The sequence below is a fragment of the Magallana gigas genome, chromosome 1, assembly GCF_963853765.1.
Source record: "Magallana gigas chromosome 1, xbMagGiga1.1, whole genome shotgun sequence".
Classification (NCBI taxonomy): Eukaryota; Metazoa; Mollusca; class Bivalvia; order Ostreida; family Ostreidae; genus Magallana; species Magallana gigas.
The window spans coordinates 49851136-49868691 of record NC_088853.1 but is presented as its reverse complement, the minus strand read 5'-3'; the positions used below and the strand labels follow the sequence as shown (position 1 = coordinate 49868691).

The 17556-nt window shown below is 31.4% G+C and overlaps 1 protein-coding gene across 1 annotated transcript in view; it reads right to left on the bottom strand.

The window, feature by feature from the left end:
• The window catches only part of LOC117688564 (multiple epidermal growth factor-like domains protein 10), a 73420-nt gene extending 65074 nt beyond the window's left edge, over positions 1 to 8346 (bottom strand). The window contains exon 1 of the mRNA XM_066069650.1: positions 8225 to 8346. Coding sequence (XP_065925722.1) covers positions 8225 to 8282 — 58 coding nt within the window. The 5' untranslated portion in view covers positions 8283 to 8346. The remainder of the gene's footprint in view (positions 1 to 8224) is intronic.
• Positions 8347 to 17556: the final 9210 nt, after the last annotated feature.

Below are 17556 nucleotides of genomic sequence, written 5' to 3'. Positions count from 1 at the left end.
TGCAGATTCATGCACATATGTGTATTGTTACATGTATGTAAGTTTACATGTGAATCTAAAGATATACACTGTTTTGGCGCAAGTCTTGATAATTACATTTTCCTATTTAATGTTTGTGTGTCAAAAATTGCAATTAATCAAATAATAATTAGCTCGTGTGCATCTATATTCGCATGATTTGAGTGTAAATTTGTACACTCAAAAGTTGCATTAATTGTACAATTGTATTAATTGGGTACATTTAGAAAATTGATTTTAACAGTTTTAAAATATATCTTGTAGGCGTTACCATGCCAAAACGCAAACATCCTGTGGAGACAAGTGAAGGATCTAGAGCAAAACATAAACCTCAGGCTGAAGTAATCGATTACCAAAAACTTGCGCAAGAAATTGTTAAATTGCAAAAACCCAACTCTGATGCATCAAGCAGTACAGTGGTACCCCTAGAAAATGCTGCATCTGCTACATATGCAAACACCGTCAATGAGTTACCTGCACCAACGACTGCTTCTTCGTCTATGCAAGATAACCCTATATTGTCAGTAGTATCTCAACTTTTAGAAAACACAGGTGAGCCAGTAGGCACAAACAAAGGTTTCTTCAATTCTGATAATCTTATCTCTGTAACAGAAGGTATTCCTCTTGGTGCAACAATTCCACAAAAGATAAAGGCAAAAATTTGGTCGAATGAATTTTTTAATTTAAAAGTAATATTGTCGCACCAAGATGAAGAACCTCTTACGTTGTGCATTACTCCAGGGGTCATTAATGTGCAGCAAAGTTTAAAATCAAAAACCCCCATGTTCATCAGTCAGTGGACTAATGCCTTTCTTATCTTTATTAACATTAGAATTCAGAAACACCCATCAGAAACTCCCCATTTGTTAAAATACATGAGCTTTATTAGAGAAATGCAAATACTGCATGGGGATGTTGCTTGGAGAACATATGACGAATCTTTTAGAAAGCTTAGGGAGTCTTTGGCTGTAGATTGGCAAAAACCTATTGAGGAATTAAGAGGTAAATGTATTGCCATGTCCAACATTAGCAGTGAAAAATCTTACTACATGTAATATTATTGATTTTGCTGGTTTGAACCCTGCATAATACAAGGGTCACAGCTTCAGGATAGGGGCAGACACTTATGCAGCACATTTGGGTTATTCTGAAAACTGCATTCAATAAATAGGAAGCTGAAAATCTGATGCTATTCGCAGATACATATGTCTGTCAAGCTTTACATTTTAAATATGTATAACAAATGCTATGTATATAAATTTTTCTTGGAAGATTTTCACAGTTCAGAAGTTAACTGCCGTGTATTATAATTGTATCTGATATGCATTGTTTGTGTTTTTAATTCAATGTATAGATTAGCTGTATTTCAAAATTCAGTTCTCATCACAATTCCCTATCATTTGTCTTATATTGGACATTATTCAAAGTGTGATTCATGTATAACATTTATCTATACTATGTGCATGATGTGGTTACACATAACATAACACAGGTCAGAAGTAAACTGATGTGTTTATATCTGCTGTATAGTTTTTTTTAACCATTGTTTCTTTTGTTTGATTTTGTCATTTTAGTAACATGTGCCTACTGGTTCATCTTAAAATGTTTGATTACATGTATATTTGTCTTTAAAACATGTTTCATAGTATAACAAACTTTTAACGTGTATATTTTATAGCAGCTGTTATATTAACACAGGGCAGAAGTCAACTGATGTGTTTATACTTGCAAGGTTAAAAATAAGATGTTCCTAGTGGTATTCAAATTTTTAACTGGTTTGGTTATAGATAATCTGTGGCTTCATGATATATTAATATTTATATCTCCATATAAGGAAGGCGTTAGTCATTGCCATATGTGTTGTATGTACTGCCATCTTTCATATTGTTGACTATCATGATCTGGCCAGTCCACTTTGTGTGGGGTCTTTTGTGCAAACCTGCTGTTTGCTTTTGGTGGCTGTTTTTGTTCAACAGTATTTTTGTTGCATGTAGATTTGGTACATGTTGATAATGTATACATCTTTGTTTAATATGGGGGAGGTCATTTGCTCACCTTTTATGACTTACATTCAATGTCTGGTTATTGATATTATGACTGTTTGAAGACCTCCCCTTATTGCCTATTTGTTCTTATTAGCAAAAATAAATGGCAGTACATACACGCAACCATGTTTTATATTTTTCTATCAATCCTAGACAGATCAACAATATTACATAATACAGCATTATTGTAAATAATAGCATTTATGTAAATTGTGATATGTTATTTTTATGCTAGTACCAAAAATAGTAGTCTAGTCATAATATAATTGTAATTCTAATTTTTGAGTACCTTTGAGTATATAGCTGATCTTCCTTTTTGTCTACATAGCCAATCAGAGTGCGGCATTTAGTCGCGCGATGTTTTGACTACGTCACTTTAACTGTCAGCTGTCAACAAGTTTGTAAATACCCGCAGTCAACCCACCCTCCTTCCCCTTCATCACCTTGTAGTTGGGGATTTATTTTGCAATGTATTACACATGTATGTTGCTGTTGGTGTGAAAAGCTGTTTTTGTTCAACAGTATTTTTGTTGCATGTATATTTGGTACATGTTGATAATGTATACATCTTTGTTTAATATGGGGGAGGTCATTTGCTCACCTTTTATGACTTACATTCAATGTCTGGTTATTGATATTATGACTGTTTGAAGACCTCCCCTTATTGCCTATTTGTTCTTATTAGCAAAAATAAATGGCAGTACATACACGCAACCATGTTTTATATTTTTCTATCAATCCTAGACAGATCAACAATATTACATAAATTCTTTTTCTTTTGTTTCTGACTTTTGCATTTCTTGTTGCTTCAAATGTATTAAAACACTTATGTTTCTTTTTATGTAATATTGTTGATCTGGCTAGGATTGATTGAAAAACATGAAACATGGTTGTGTGTATATACTGCCATTTATTTTTGCTAATAAGACAAATTAGGCAATAAGGGGAGGTCTTCAAACAGTCATAATATCAATTACCAGACATTGAATGTAAGTTATAAAAGGTGAGCAAATGACCTCCCCCATATTAAACAAAGATGTATACAATATCAACATGTACCAAATATACATACAACAAACATATTGTTGAACAAAAACAGCCACCAAAAGCAAACATCAGGTTTGCACAAAAAGACCCCACACAAGGTGGACTAGCCAGATCATGGTAGTCAGCAATATGAAAGATGGCAGTACATACAACACATATGGCAAAGACTAACCCCTGCCTTATATGGAGATTTAAATATTAACATATCATGAAGGCACAGATTGTCTATATAACCATACCAGTTAAAAATTTGCATACCACTATGGACATCTTATTTTTAACCTTGCAAGCATTAACACATCAGTTAACTTCTGCCCTGTGTTAATATGACAGTATGATATACATGTTGAATGTTTTTATACTATCAAACATGTTTTAAAATACAGATAGACATATAATCAAACATTTTCAGATGAACCAGTAGGCACATGTTACTAAAATAACAAAATCAACAGAAACAATGGTTAAAAAACTATACAGCAGGCATAAACACATCAGTTTACTTCTGACCTGTGTTATGTTATGTGTAACCACATCATGCACATAGTATTGATAAATGTTATACATGAATCACACTTTGAATAATGTCCAATGTAAGACAAATGATAGGGAATTGTGATGAGAATTGAATTTTGACATCCAACTAATCTATACATTGAATTAACAACACAAACAATGCATATCAGATACAATTATATAACACAGCAGTTAACTTCTGAACTGTGAAAACCTTCCAGAAAAATATACATACATAGCATTTGCTATATGTATTTAAAATGTAAACTTGACAAACGTATGCATCTGCGAATAGCATCAGATTTCCATATTCCCATTTTTTGAATGCAGTTTTCAGAATAACCCAAATGTGCTGCATGAGTGGCTGCCCCTATCCTAAAGCTGTGACCCTTGTATAGAGCAGGGTTCAAACCAACAAAATCAATAATATTAGTAAGATTTTTCACTACAAATGCATAAGTTATTGATTCACCTCCCATAAATTGAAACAATGGACCTGACTTGTGGCCAAATGTATGCAAGTAATTATATAATGCTTGAACGGGGCACATTTCCTTATTATTTGATGCTTTCAGATGGATTTGAAAAATGTCATGTGTTTTATTTGTTTTGAAATTTTTTAACACAATTTCAACAGCCAAAGGTGTTGTTTGAAGCATTTCAAAAGTAGCATCATTTCTTTGAATTACTTTACACTGATCAGTTTTGGATTTTACCACAATCTCACCTAAACGCAAGAAAGCATTGAAAGCTAACAAAAAAATGGATTTCAGAAGAATCCTAGTGTACAAATTTTTAACAGAAAGATCCATTGATTTTAACATGTTTGACAAAATGGGACCTGTGATCGGTAACCCGAAATCTTTACTAGGTGCAGAATGATGGCATCCCTGTATGATTTTTCTAACTAAGAATGTTTCAGATGGATCTTGAAGGCTAAGAATTTTTTGTACATAGCTTATGGCTGAAACATGAGAAGATATACTATTTGGGGAATAGCCAAGAGAAAACAGACAGGCAATAAAATTGCATAATATTGCAGGTGAAAGAGGAATGGAAGTTATATTTGGAAAGTGTTGAATAAAGAGATTCCATGTTCTTTTGTAGGCATTTTTTGTGTTGTCACATAATGCCGCACCTAAAAGCTGCTGAGCTTGCAAAGTTAAAGTTTCAACAGGGGTTCTGGAATGAGTGTTGGGTTGGGTTCCAATTGAGGCATGTATTGAAAGGCTGCCTGAAACTGGAAACGAGACAATTTGTCAGCTTCAATATTGTATTTGCCAGGTATATGTTTTGCTCGAAAATGAATATTCCACTTCAGAGTTGCTAACACTAGGCGGCGTACTAATTTCATAAGAGTTACTTCTTTGGAAGTCTGTTTATTGATAACCTGTACAACAGCTAAATTGTCAGACATGAAGAGAACCTTTTTGTTTTTCATCTCCTCACCCCAAATCTCAATGGCCAAGACAATTGGAAAGAGCTCTTTGATAGCAATTTGATAATTTTCCATATTTTCTCGCCAATGTGAAACAAACCAGTTTGAACCAAAAATAGCTGCAAAGCCTAAAGAACCTGAGGCATCTGTATAGAGTGTGATATGATCTGATGAAAACCATTTTTGAAACAAAAACACAGATTTACCATTAAACGAGGCTAAAAATGAAACCCATGTTTCAATATCTGATTTTGTTTCATCTGTAAGGTCTATCAAATCATCATGGTTTTGCACCCCACAGGTCAAATCTATTAAACGACGAAGGAAAGCACGACCCGGAACAACAACCGAACAGGCAAAATTAAGAAGACCAATTAAAGACTGCGGTATTTACAAACTTGTTGACAGCTGACAGTTAAAATGACGTAGACAAAACATCGCGCGACTAAACGCCACACTCTGATTGGTTAATGTAGACAATTAAAGAAGATCAGCTAAATACTCAAAAATACTCAAATATTAGAATTACAATTATATCATGACTAGACTATTATTTTTGGTACTGGCATAAAAATAACATATCACAATTTACATAAATACTATTATTTACAATAATGCTGTAACATGCCCATTTAATATTTCTTAATTAAAAAATGCATGGCTGCCTCGAATAGTTTTAAATTCTCTTTGGCTTTACGCATAGTTTACATGACAGAAAAAAATGCTGTCGTGAGCATCATATTAGCATTTTAGAAGAATACAAACACATTTTTTTTCTGGTTAAAACACGATACACATGGAATTAACAGCAAACTTCGCCGTAAATGTTCACTGTTGACTCAAGCAGACGAAATCGTGAAAACACATCATTTTCTATTTCATGAATAAAATAATGTGTTTTTTTTTTTTCTTTGCAAGGTTAAACTTTTATTTTCTTTAATTTATGAAGTTGTACATATGTACTTTGTTAGCTTACAAATGAATTTTTCTTGTTTAATTAGAAACCCCCGTTCTATAAATAGTGTTAAATCTTGACAGAAGAGTAAAGTAGATCCAGCTTAATTGTTGATGCAAGTATCAAAGACATTTCTTAACTAATCAGAAGCGCCAATATATCGTCAAACTTATAAATGTTAAATGATTATGTGTTTACTGACGCTATTCAATAAACGAAAGTTTATAATCAAAACATACTTATTAAAGATTCTAATAAGCTTTCTCAATCATTTACGCATTTATGGATCATTGTCATTTTATAAGGAACTTAATATTTGCTAAAACGTTTTCGGTTAAGATTAAGTCAGTGTTCTTCCCGCTGCTTTTAATTTAATTTGTTTTTATTCCTTTATATAATCATGCTGTTTGAAGAAATATTATCATTAGTCATGACAAAATTATCCACTATTTCTTGCATTTTAATGGCAAAATTTATATAGCAGTTTGACGGCAAAGGGTCACCATGGGTTGTTGAATTTTCTTAGTGCTGAAAACGCAAGTGGATAAAGGTTACCTATAACTTTTTCTATGCATATGAACCGATTAAGGCTCTGCTTCTCGGATTGAAAAAAGTTAAAATATGTTTCTAATACAGGTTGGATTCCACGACACTTGATTTCCTGTAGACATTATGACATCATAATATGACGCCATCAATCTCTACTCCACAAGTTTATAAATAACATCAACAAAAAAGCTTTGGCGCAGAGCATTTTTGCACCTTTTTTTAAACGAGGAAGAATAATATTCTAAGAATTCATGGTATTGCTACACAGATTCTTATCTAATTAGAAAGTGCAAACAGTTTGTGCAGCAGCTTTATTAATTCTTATGAAATTCATTGAATATTATACATTTGTTATTTAAAATTGAATAGGATATGTTCTTGCACTGACCTTGTTTTGTTGATGTGTTTTTTGATTACCTTGAGTGGAATAATACGAGGCATAGTAATACGTTATAAAAATACTACCTTTTACGTGTTCTGGGTACATGTAATAAGTATGTATAAGAATGTTATTAAAAATTTCCGTATAAAAGATATACATCTTATGCATTTTGATTAGCTCATATGCATAGAAACGTCTGTACCTATCCTTAGCTCAATCGCGTATATTTAAGCATAGAATCATTATTTTTTTAAAGATATAGTCTCATAACTGCAGCGGCGTGTGCTTAAAAATTGAATAATGTGCGCTAGACTATACACACCGCTGCAGTTATGAGACTATATCTTTCAAAAAATAATGATTTAATGCTTATATTTACATTTTTTAAAACATTTTTTCTTGTCTGCAAATGGGATTTTTTCGTCAAAATTTCCGTTTTATCCTAAAGGTAAGTTCAAATTAATGGAAGAGCCACTGTAACAACCACAAGCGTGAACTTTGATTCTCGCTTGTAACGTTGCATTATACAGCGTTCAATGTTTGTGACGTCTTAATAAAACTAGTCATTCTAACCTTTGAGTACCCTGTGTGTGCTACAGTCTTATAAATGCAGTATCTTTTCACACACTTTACATTCAAAAAATATTTGGAATGTAAATATGAGTAAATAAACTGAACACGTGACACATGGTGTGACTAGGGTACGTGCATATGGATGTATATTTTCGGTTGGGGAAAAAATGTTATTAGTCGCATAGATATTAGTCTTGTTAAAAATCTATTTACATTGAAGAAAAAGAAATATTTTTTTTTTTTTTGGGGGGGGGGGGGCTCAATCCATTAACCTCCATCACTATTTACAGTATAACCAGGTCACATACCGGCTATGCATTTCAATAAACCCTTTTTAACTAAGTATTCAATTTTTTAACAGTTGTTATCATGAATAATATTAATACTGAACTGTGACCGAAAGGTACATATAACTAATAACTGGACTAAATGACATTGTTCTGCCATTAACACCGTTCTGCCATTTTAGACCGTACGGTTGATGTCAGTGAACCGAATCGCAGTGTCACCTGGTGCTTACTTTAAAACAAAAAAGTTATATACAAAAAACGTATATCATATTATCCTCCAAAGTGTTTTACGATTAATATTCTTTTTAACATTTGTTTAATTAATTCAAAACACTTTTAAATCACGTATAAATTAAACAAGTATGGTTTTAAATAGCAAGCCAGTCAATCAATGATAAATATGTATCTTACCGTATGATTTCACTATGTAAAAACCATAGTTGAGTAAGATCAACCACAGGGCTCTCATTTTACGGGGAAGTAATGAATTTTAACAAAAGTTGAGCGATCTAAATGATCTGTATCTATCGGTTATGAAGTACAATTATGAATATGATGTATATGATATATATGCAGATATGCGAATGTATGAGTCTATTCTCGACCAATAAGCACCAATTTGATTATTACAATTGAGCAACTTTTCCTTATGGAGCTATAGCTATTTATTTTCAATGGGTCATGGTCGCCATAATTAAATAAGTTAAAGACCTTAAACTAGGTTAGAGTTGTTAAAGAAAGCAACAACGACAAATCGTTTTCATTCATTTGAAATGCACAATTTACTTATATAATGAATGGTTTACATTATTTCAGATAATGGAACAGTAATTTTATGCATTAACAAAATTTACACCTTATCAAAATACCTCAAAGTTGATGTCTTTGTATAAACTACTTTACCCCCTCTATGTTTTCTTGTCATTGCATTAATAAAAAGATGCGTGCGATATAAACTTTTAAAATAAAATGGTGTCATCACAATATTTGAAAGAGCTTAATTTTGTAATACGTAAAATCAGCGTTGGGATTAAAAGTAAATTTGTGCTTTATCGTCAGCTACCAGTTTCCACACACATGTCAAGAAACACTTAGTTGAAAAACAGACCAAAGACAGTTTATATTCTTACTTGATTTAACATAGTTATATCTCGGACAAAACGAAGTTTTTATGAGTCCCCGGTAAAATCCTTAAAAATTCTTTGCAAATTGTTACTCTTATAACAAATTCGGATACAAGTATACGGATATAGCGAACTGATTTTGTGTCCCCTAGAGGTAAATAATGACAAAATTTTACAAAGTTTGCAGTACCATTTATCATAACAATTTGATTAAATTTATTTTTTTTCTTAAATTTTTCAATCTACAATCTGATTATTAAAAATATTAAAAGGATGTATGTTCATTCTAAGCGTCGAGTAGCAAAATTGTAGTCTGGTGGAAAAAAAATGCATTTAAACAAACATGTTGAATTTTCTATAGCTATTATTATGAACTTCGTTATACGGATATAAGGAAATACGGATATGACAAAGTAAATCCATTGGTCCCTTGAACCTCGCTATAACCGGGATTTATTGTATTAATAATAAAAAAAAAAAAATCAAACATAAATTGCAAATATCTTTCATTACTTTACCATGCAGATTTTTAGACCGCGAAAAAACTTTAATATCATATTTGAATACCAATGATTAGTTAAGTTCATTAAAATCTGGATTTTAAGGAACATATCCCATTTCATCATAAACACAATTGTCGCCAGTGTAGATAATATTAGAAAGTTTACCGGAGCGTACGTTCCCAGTGTCCTCGTTATATTGTCTACCTTGACACTTCGGTAGATTGTTTATCAAAGCTCTACAAAAACACGAAATTCATATTCATCCATATGCATTTTTTTTAAATTTACGTTGTAATCTTTATCATGCGGGTTTCTTACCTAAAAATGAAAAAAAGCATTGATGAAAACACTGACAGCAGTATATAGTGTAGCTGACAACTGACTTCTTGTTGGAAACTTATCATTGTCTGGATAAAAAATATCCAAATATATTTCCAACTTCCAGTGTATTTGTCTGTGATAACACTGCGAATCAATTTTGAAATGCAAAGTGCAATTCATTGCATTAATGAATATAAATATTTAATCATACAACTGCTGTTTTTGGATGTATATAGATATAAGTAATAGCGAATCATTCTTGGAATATCATGAGGTGATCAAATATGGTCTGGGATTATCAAATCCATCATAAATCCCTTCGGGCATTGATCATGCCCAATCGTATTTGAAAACAAAAAAACATTTTACCGTCTCTACGAATGAAAATGTTTAAATAAAAATACAATGTGTTTTAATTGCTGAAGTCAGAGACATAAATAACAGAGATTGGCAACTCCGCCATTAGCGTCTTTTGTTGTAGAAAAATGGTGGTACGGGACTAACCTTACATTGAGAACTACAGTACTACTTAGTTCTAGTGAACTAAGATAATGATCTTAAACCGAAAGTATATTGTTTTAATGAAAAGTGTGCATAGGTTTTAGACATTTTGAAACAAAATAATTGAAAAATAAGATTAATATATAGAAAATATATTGGCCAACTATAAAACATCGGCGAAATCTCGGACGACGTGTAGCCAATTGCCTCCTAAACTCCTCTTTTAATGTTGTTTATATGACATAAACTCATGAAAATATATTATTTTGAATGTTTTGGTAATAGGTATTAGCTGTTTATATTTCGATATAATTGTTTATTAGAAAGTCATACTGATTTAAACTGGGAACACTTTACAATAGGGACCGCAGGATTTCGCGATATTTCGATCAGCTGTCAATCTCTGTTATTTATGTCTCTGCTGAAATGAAAGAATGATAAATCATTAATTCGACATGCGGCAAAATGTCAAAACTAAAAGTTAAAAACAATGGATGTAATAAAAATTGCAAGGAAAAGTACTCTAGGGATAAAAACGTTCAAATAAAAATACATTTAATTTTGTTATTAATCATATTATTTATTCGGAAAATGTTTTGACTGTAAGTTTTCTCGGGGGGTAATCTGGCTATAAAAGAGAAAAACACCCAATATATAGTCATCTTTCCGAGGGCGTATAACTGCCATATAGACAGTTTACGTTAGGGGGGGGGGTATGGTTGGGGGTTGAGCTGCTTTACAACACCGGTATATATTACGTCCTCTTAAATCGTAAGAAATTAAAGTGGTTGACCTTAAGACTTTTTCATACCTCAATACCCCTGGGGACATTAGCTGTCCTGTACCGAATAAAGATGTGATGTATACTGAGTGTTTCCCCCAAATCAATACGCAATTTCACCGTTCCTTTGTCACCTTACAACGTACCCTTGCCTTCTATGAGTGGGCAAATCTGCATACCATCCATTGCCTGGTCGGCTCCCCACTCTGGTTAATTAATATATAAATGATGCTCCCATGCTGGTTTCATCAATGCAAATGTTGTTCTTTAGATATGCATAAAAGTTCACGCATGTGCTAATTTTTTTTAATGCATCTTTTAAATAATAATTTCGAATATTACTGGAATAAAATGGCTTCAAACATCATCCATTTTTTAAGTCGTTTCTGTTCTATATTTTATGGATTAAGATTGATTCATGAAAATTAGTATGGTCTGAAACCGCAAGTGAACTATACGTTTACGCAAATATTTCAAATTAATTATTGATTATAAAATAATTTGAAAAGATGTATGTGTATTCCGTTACCATGATTTCAGACCTTATTTTCTGAACGTATGTTTCAATTTAAGGTCAAGATCTAGTAAATGATAGGTGCCTACAGATTTATGAAATTCAAGATAATATAAATTCTCTTAATGATGCTTCATAACACTATCTTTGTTTCATAGGGTGTATCGGGGCTCTTGTCCTCGTATTAAAATGATGTCAAATTGAATACAGGAACCAGGACTACTTTTCTCGTAATTAAATATAGAATGTCAAATCATTGTTTTATTTTCTACATAATTCCATTAAAGCTGTAAAATACGGGAAAAATTCATCAAATCAATTATGACGTTATAATGGTTCTAGCACCAAAAAGACACTCTGGAATCATTTACTAGATCTTGACCAGTCTACACATGTTTTTTGATTTTCGAAAAAAAAACTAAACACAAAACAAAATAAGTTTACCTTTATGGATAGTGGCAGTCTTACAATCTTAAACTTGTCCAAAATCGTTTCAGAAAAAGAAAAGAGATTTTCAACATTTTTTTTTTAACTTTAGCTGTATAAATATTTGTTTGTACACATACCTGTCAAAGACGTAATTAAAATTGACGCAAAGGTAAAAATCCTATATTTCTTCAGTAACATCATTTCTGTTAGCTTTTAAATTTCAGAAGAATGTAAAGATATTTTTATTAAAGAATAATAACGAAATTCTGACATTCTGTATCCATTTAGAAATATCTTAGAACATCTAGCTCAATTCTTCAACGTTATCACTCGGCTAATTTCGTGTTGTATATAATGCAAAATCTTTGTAAATTTTTTTATTAGCTGCGTTCTATATTCTGATAAGAGAAAAAGGGGGCGTTTAATATGAGAAATCGTCGGAATTTTTCATTTGAATTTAACGTGTTTATAAATATCGAATATTTGTAGACAATGTGCTGCATAAATATCATAGGACAAACAATAAAAAAATATTGAAAGGATTTCAAGCTTTATGAACTCTCGTATTACATGTTTGATGTCTATTTCTTTTTCTTTCGCAAAGACTCGGGGTGGAAAATTTCAAATACTGTCACAAATTGTAGACAATGTGCTGCATAAATATCATAGGACAAACAATAAAAAAATATTGAAAGGATTTCAAGCTTTATGAACTCTCGTATTACATGTTTGATGTCTATTTCTTTTTCTTTCGCAAAGACTCGGGGTGGAAAATTTCAAATACTGTCACAAATAGTATACATTTTAATGATACACTGCGCTCTGCTCATTTCATTTTTTAAGGCCATTGTTGAGTTGACAATCATAAAATTGCGATGAAAATTCTTCAAAGAATTAAGAGTGAATTAAGCTCAGTGTACTGTGAATGACCCGAAAAACCTACATGGTCTGTAAATTTGGTATCGAAGTTCACAACTGTTCCACCTTAATAGTCCCTTTGCGTACACTATTTCTTGCCCTTCTTTATTACATGCATAGAGCTAATCATTAACAGGCAAATGCATAATAAATAAAGCACGTTAAGTATCAAATCATATTATTTTTATCAAAATACGTCCCATATCTTAGATGAATATACATGAATATACTTGCATCTTCCCATTGTTCCTATAATGTGACCATTCACGAAAGCTTTTATTTAAATCAGGTTTGAAATAAAAACATACTAATTAATCACCTTTGTATTGGTCTATCGCATATAGTTCTGTCACAAAATCTGATATCTTATCAATAGCTAATAAACTTTTCCTCATTTTTATGCATCTATAAACCATTAATATTAAATAAGGAACTTATTGAATGCTGAAATTTGTCCTCATTTGAATCAGTTTTCTTCCTGCTGCCCACACTTCACATTGTAAACATTCCTTTAATTGCTTTTGAAGGACATAAACCATAAAACATTCTTATAGCGAACTACGTAGAAGCTTTATTAGGCGTAAACTCCAGAAAGGCTTCACCGTAATGTGTACAACAAATGATGATTTCTTCATCGGCATCACTTATCATTTACTCAAATCACTTTTTCTTTTTTTTTCTCTCTCATTATAGTCAAGAAGCTTGTTTGAAAATAAAAAAAAATTGTAACATTTATAGATCAAGTACCAATAATGTTTAAAGTAAATAAAACAAAAGACAGTACTCTTTCAATTTCTCCGTATTAAAGCCCAAAAAAAAAATCGAGTCTATTATTTTGATATAGTAGTATAGATAAAAATATATTTGTTCAAAACTGTATCATGCATCACTTTGTGGTAAAACACTCTGCAATATAAAGAAAACATTTAGAAGCAAGTCTAAATTGATTGATCTGTCTAACAAACAATCCAGTCAATCAATGATAAATATGTATCTTGCCGTATGATTTTACTATGTAATAACATAGCAGAGTAGGTGAGTAAATTAAGCTCAGGGTACCGTGAATGACCTGAATGATTTATCTTTGTCGTTTATGAAGTACAGTTTTTTAAAAACCTTTCACACATATTCATATATGCTTTTGTGGGGTTTTATTTTTTTTATTTTGTTTGGGGTGGGGGTGTTTTCTTTCTTTGGTTGTTTGGTTTTTTCTTTGTTTTTTTTTGTGGGGGGGGGGGTCAATTTTTGACAAATAAGCACAGGCATTTTTTTTTTAAATTGAGCTATTCTCCCTTGTCAATCTATATAATTTCAAGCTGTCATAAATGTCATAGTAAGATAAGTTAGATCAAGTTTATATCAGTTGTGTTTAGCCTGTTCAACGTGGAATAAATTGATAATCTCGATAATGTTTTTCTACGAAAAAAAGGCAGGCAGGTTTAACAAATTTGATATTATTATAATTTGTTTATTTGTATAAACGTTTTAAAAGCAAAATTACAATACCCCAAATTTGATATTGGTTTTTTTATGATTTACATGTACCTTACCCCATCTATGTGTTACTATCATTCAATCGAACAGACGTGTGCGATAAAAAAAATCTTAAAATTGACAAAGTGTATTTTTTTAATACGTAAAATTGGCATACTATGTAAAACAATGCACATATAGTAAATAATTCAAGAAAATTACACTGCATAGTTATGCCTTCGTACCAAAGCCTTTTTCATTGTAACCAAAAAAATATATACTGTACCTCTTGCTTGATAATAATGAATCTATTCTCTAACATCAAAATTTGACGATTTTATATTGACTTTATGACTTTCTTTGGTATTTTAACGTGTAGCTTAAAAGTTCAATCATTTGATTATGAAGCGATTAATATTCCTTAATACATCCAATCTTTTTTTTTTTTATTGAAACGTTTATCTTTTTTCACTTTTAAATAAAAGTATATGCATATACATTTAGGTAATCTTTTTTGTACCATTTTTGCAGGTTATTCCTTTCCATCCAGGTTTACATCCAAACTCACATGTTCCATTAAATCTGTTACAGCTGTTGCAGTTTTGGTTGCATTTCTTATCGCAGTTTGGACCATACCAACCAGGACGACAGGCTATCAATAATAAAATATTGACAATGAAATCTCGTTCCTACTCCTTTGTCTTTGCTTTTCTTTTTCTGCATGTTCATTGTGACAGAACATATAATCAATGAACAAGAAGAATTTGTAGTCATCATGTACGATCGATCCAGCAGTACCAATAGAGTAAATGACGCGTTTTTAAGACAAAGCGACTATTCAACTATTTTTACTGGTTTTAAAGACTGTTCTAAAAATAAAAAAACTTTTTCCCAACGTATAACTTTAATTCTCAAAACGATATTTGGGGATAATATATTTATGTTTGTTGCTAAGCGTATAAAATAAAGATAAATTCGCTTTAAATTATCTTCGTGTATTTATCTCCCTTATTGTTCAGGGTTTAGAGGGACCTAAAACGATTTGAGATGAAAGTTTTACATTTCTTTTTTTATATAATGGTTTACTTGTGTATTTTGATGATTCATTTGAATGTTAGAATCAAGATACAAGCAAGATACGGAGGAAAAAAGCCGTGGATATGTGAACAAAGTTCGAGTCATCTATTAATTTTCAAATAACTTTAAGTGAAGATTTACCATTTCTTTGACAAATAAACCTGTGGCAATCAAAATAAATTGATATCATGTGTTCATGAATAATTTTATCGACCATAAAAAGCAACATTAGATTCAAAATTATTCCAAAACAACACATTAATGTAAAGAAATAACAGCATTCAAGCTTTGCTTACAAAACAAATAATTGTAACCTCTGCAACACTCTTGCAATTGAATATACGACTTTCAAAATTTGACAAAGCGTTGAGAGCATGTATTGTGACCACCTAGAACATTTAAAATAAAAAAAAAATAAAGTTTGAAAAATATTGAGCTCAAATCGTGTCTAAGTCCCTTTAACCTTTTCGTATTTTATTGAGTAAAATGTCTTCCTGTTTTTAACACTTGACATTGTGTGTGCTGTTTAGGGAAATTAATCACGAACTACTACCCTTGTCATTTGAATATATAGTAGTTCCCTTCATTTGAACGTAAATAATAATTAGTTTTGTGTTGATTATATCTTTTCAAAACTCGATTTACGTAAAGGAAATACAGATTGTCTTGTCATTTGGATTCCAGAAAATAACTTTGACTACTAAAAGTGGTATCATAAGACAGCTTACCAACCTAATGAAATCCAGTACACCCTTAAAGCAAAGTCTTCATACATGTTGTAATTTATATCCAAAATAGTATTGACGTTTTCAGGCGCATTAAATAATTGTACAGCCAACTAAACTGTACTAGCTCTGCAATTCAGTATCATGTCAGATCTATTAGGCTTAATTTTGTTTTCAACAACTTTTTAATATTGTCACATGCAAGATAGAAAGTTTGATAGCCCGTCTGAAAGACTTGAAATTGTTTATCATTCAAGCCAGTTAGTCAATAAATGATCTTTATCTTACCGTATGATTTTACAATGCAAAACACATCGCTGAGCGTGAAGAAAATTGGCAGTGTTCTCATTTTAACTGGGAAGTTATATATCGATTGTACACAAACACTGTACAATCTGAAAGATCGATTTCTACCTTATAAGAAGTAAACCTACGAATCTTATTGCACATATACGTTCAAATGTATATCATACTGTGCTTATATGTCATTTCTTTTTGGTTGAAATTCATTTGAGCTCATTCTAATTATGTGTCTAAGTATCTACAGCAAAAAGGTTACAATATAACTATAGATTCATGAACTAAAGCAATAAACTCGATGAAAAGTTATAATGTTATAATTGCTAAAAAATTATAAGTCAAGGACGACCGAACTCGATTGGTTAAAACTATACGTTAAACTTTTATTTTTTTTTTAAGATCAGTATTTTACTTTATAACCTGTTTTTGTTTGATGACAGTTTGTCAAACAATACCTAAAAAATCAAAACTCTACTTTAAAGAATTGAGAAAAAAAATAGCCTTTGCCAGGTGGCGCAATGTGCGACATCGAAAATTTCAAGTCTTTACGTTGTTGTTTTACCTTCAAAATCAAATATGAACGTTTTATATCCGATAATGTCTTAAAAGAAATAACATTATCCGTAAACATGTACTCTGACTGCACATTCGTGATGCATTTCAAGTTTTGTTTTTAATTTTACTACAGTTATTGCCGAGATCAAAGAGATGCCGCGGACATTATTCTCCAATATACCACGAACGTCATTTGTAAATTATGAGATCAGAAATACCTATTTGTCTCGCACTGATCACGAGAGTAAATCAAAAAAAAAAATCAAATCGTTATAGCATTAAAACCATATCAATTTTACGAGATAGTTCAAGTCAAAACGATGTGTATTGCCTTAAATGTTTATTTTTAAGAGAACAAAGCGGTTGTTCTTAGGACCTCCCTAGCACATTTTCACTGCCTGTTTTTACATAAAATATAACGTGTAGTAGTTTAAATCGTATCAAATTGCCCTTAAAAAATTATGAATATAATTCAAAGATATATTATAAATAAGTGAAGAGTATTAAAAATCCAAAGAAGAA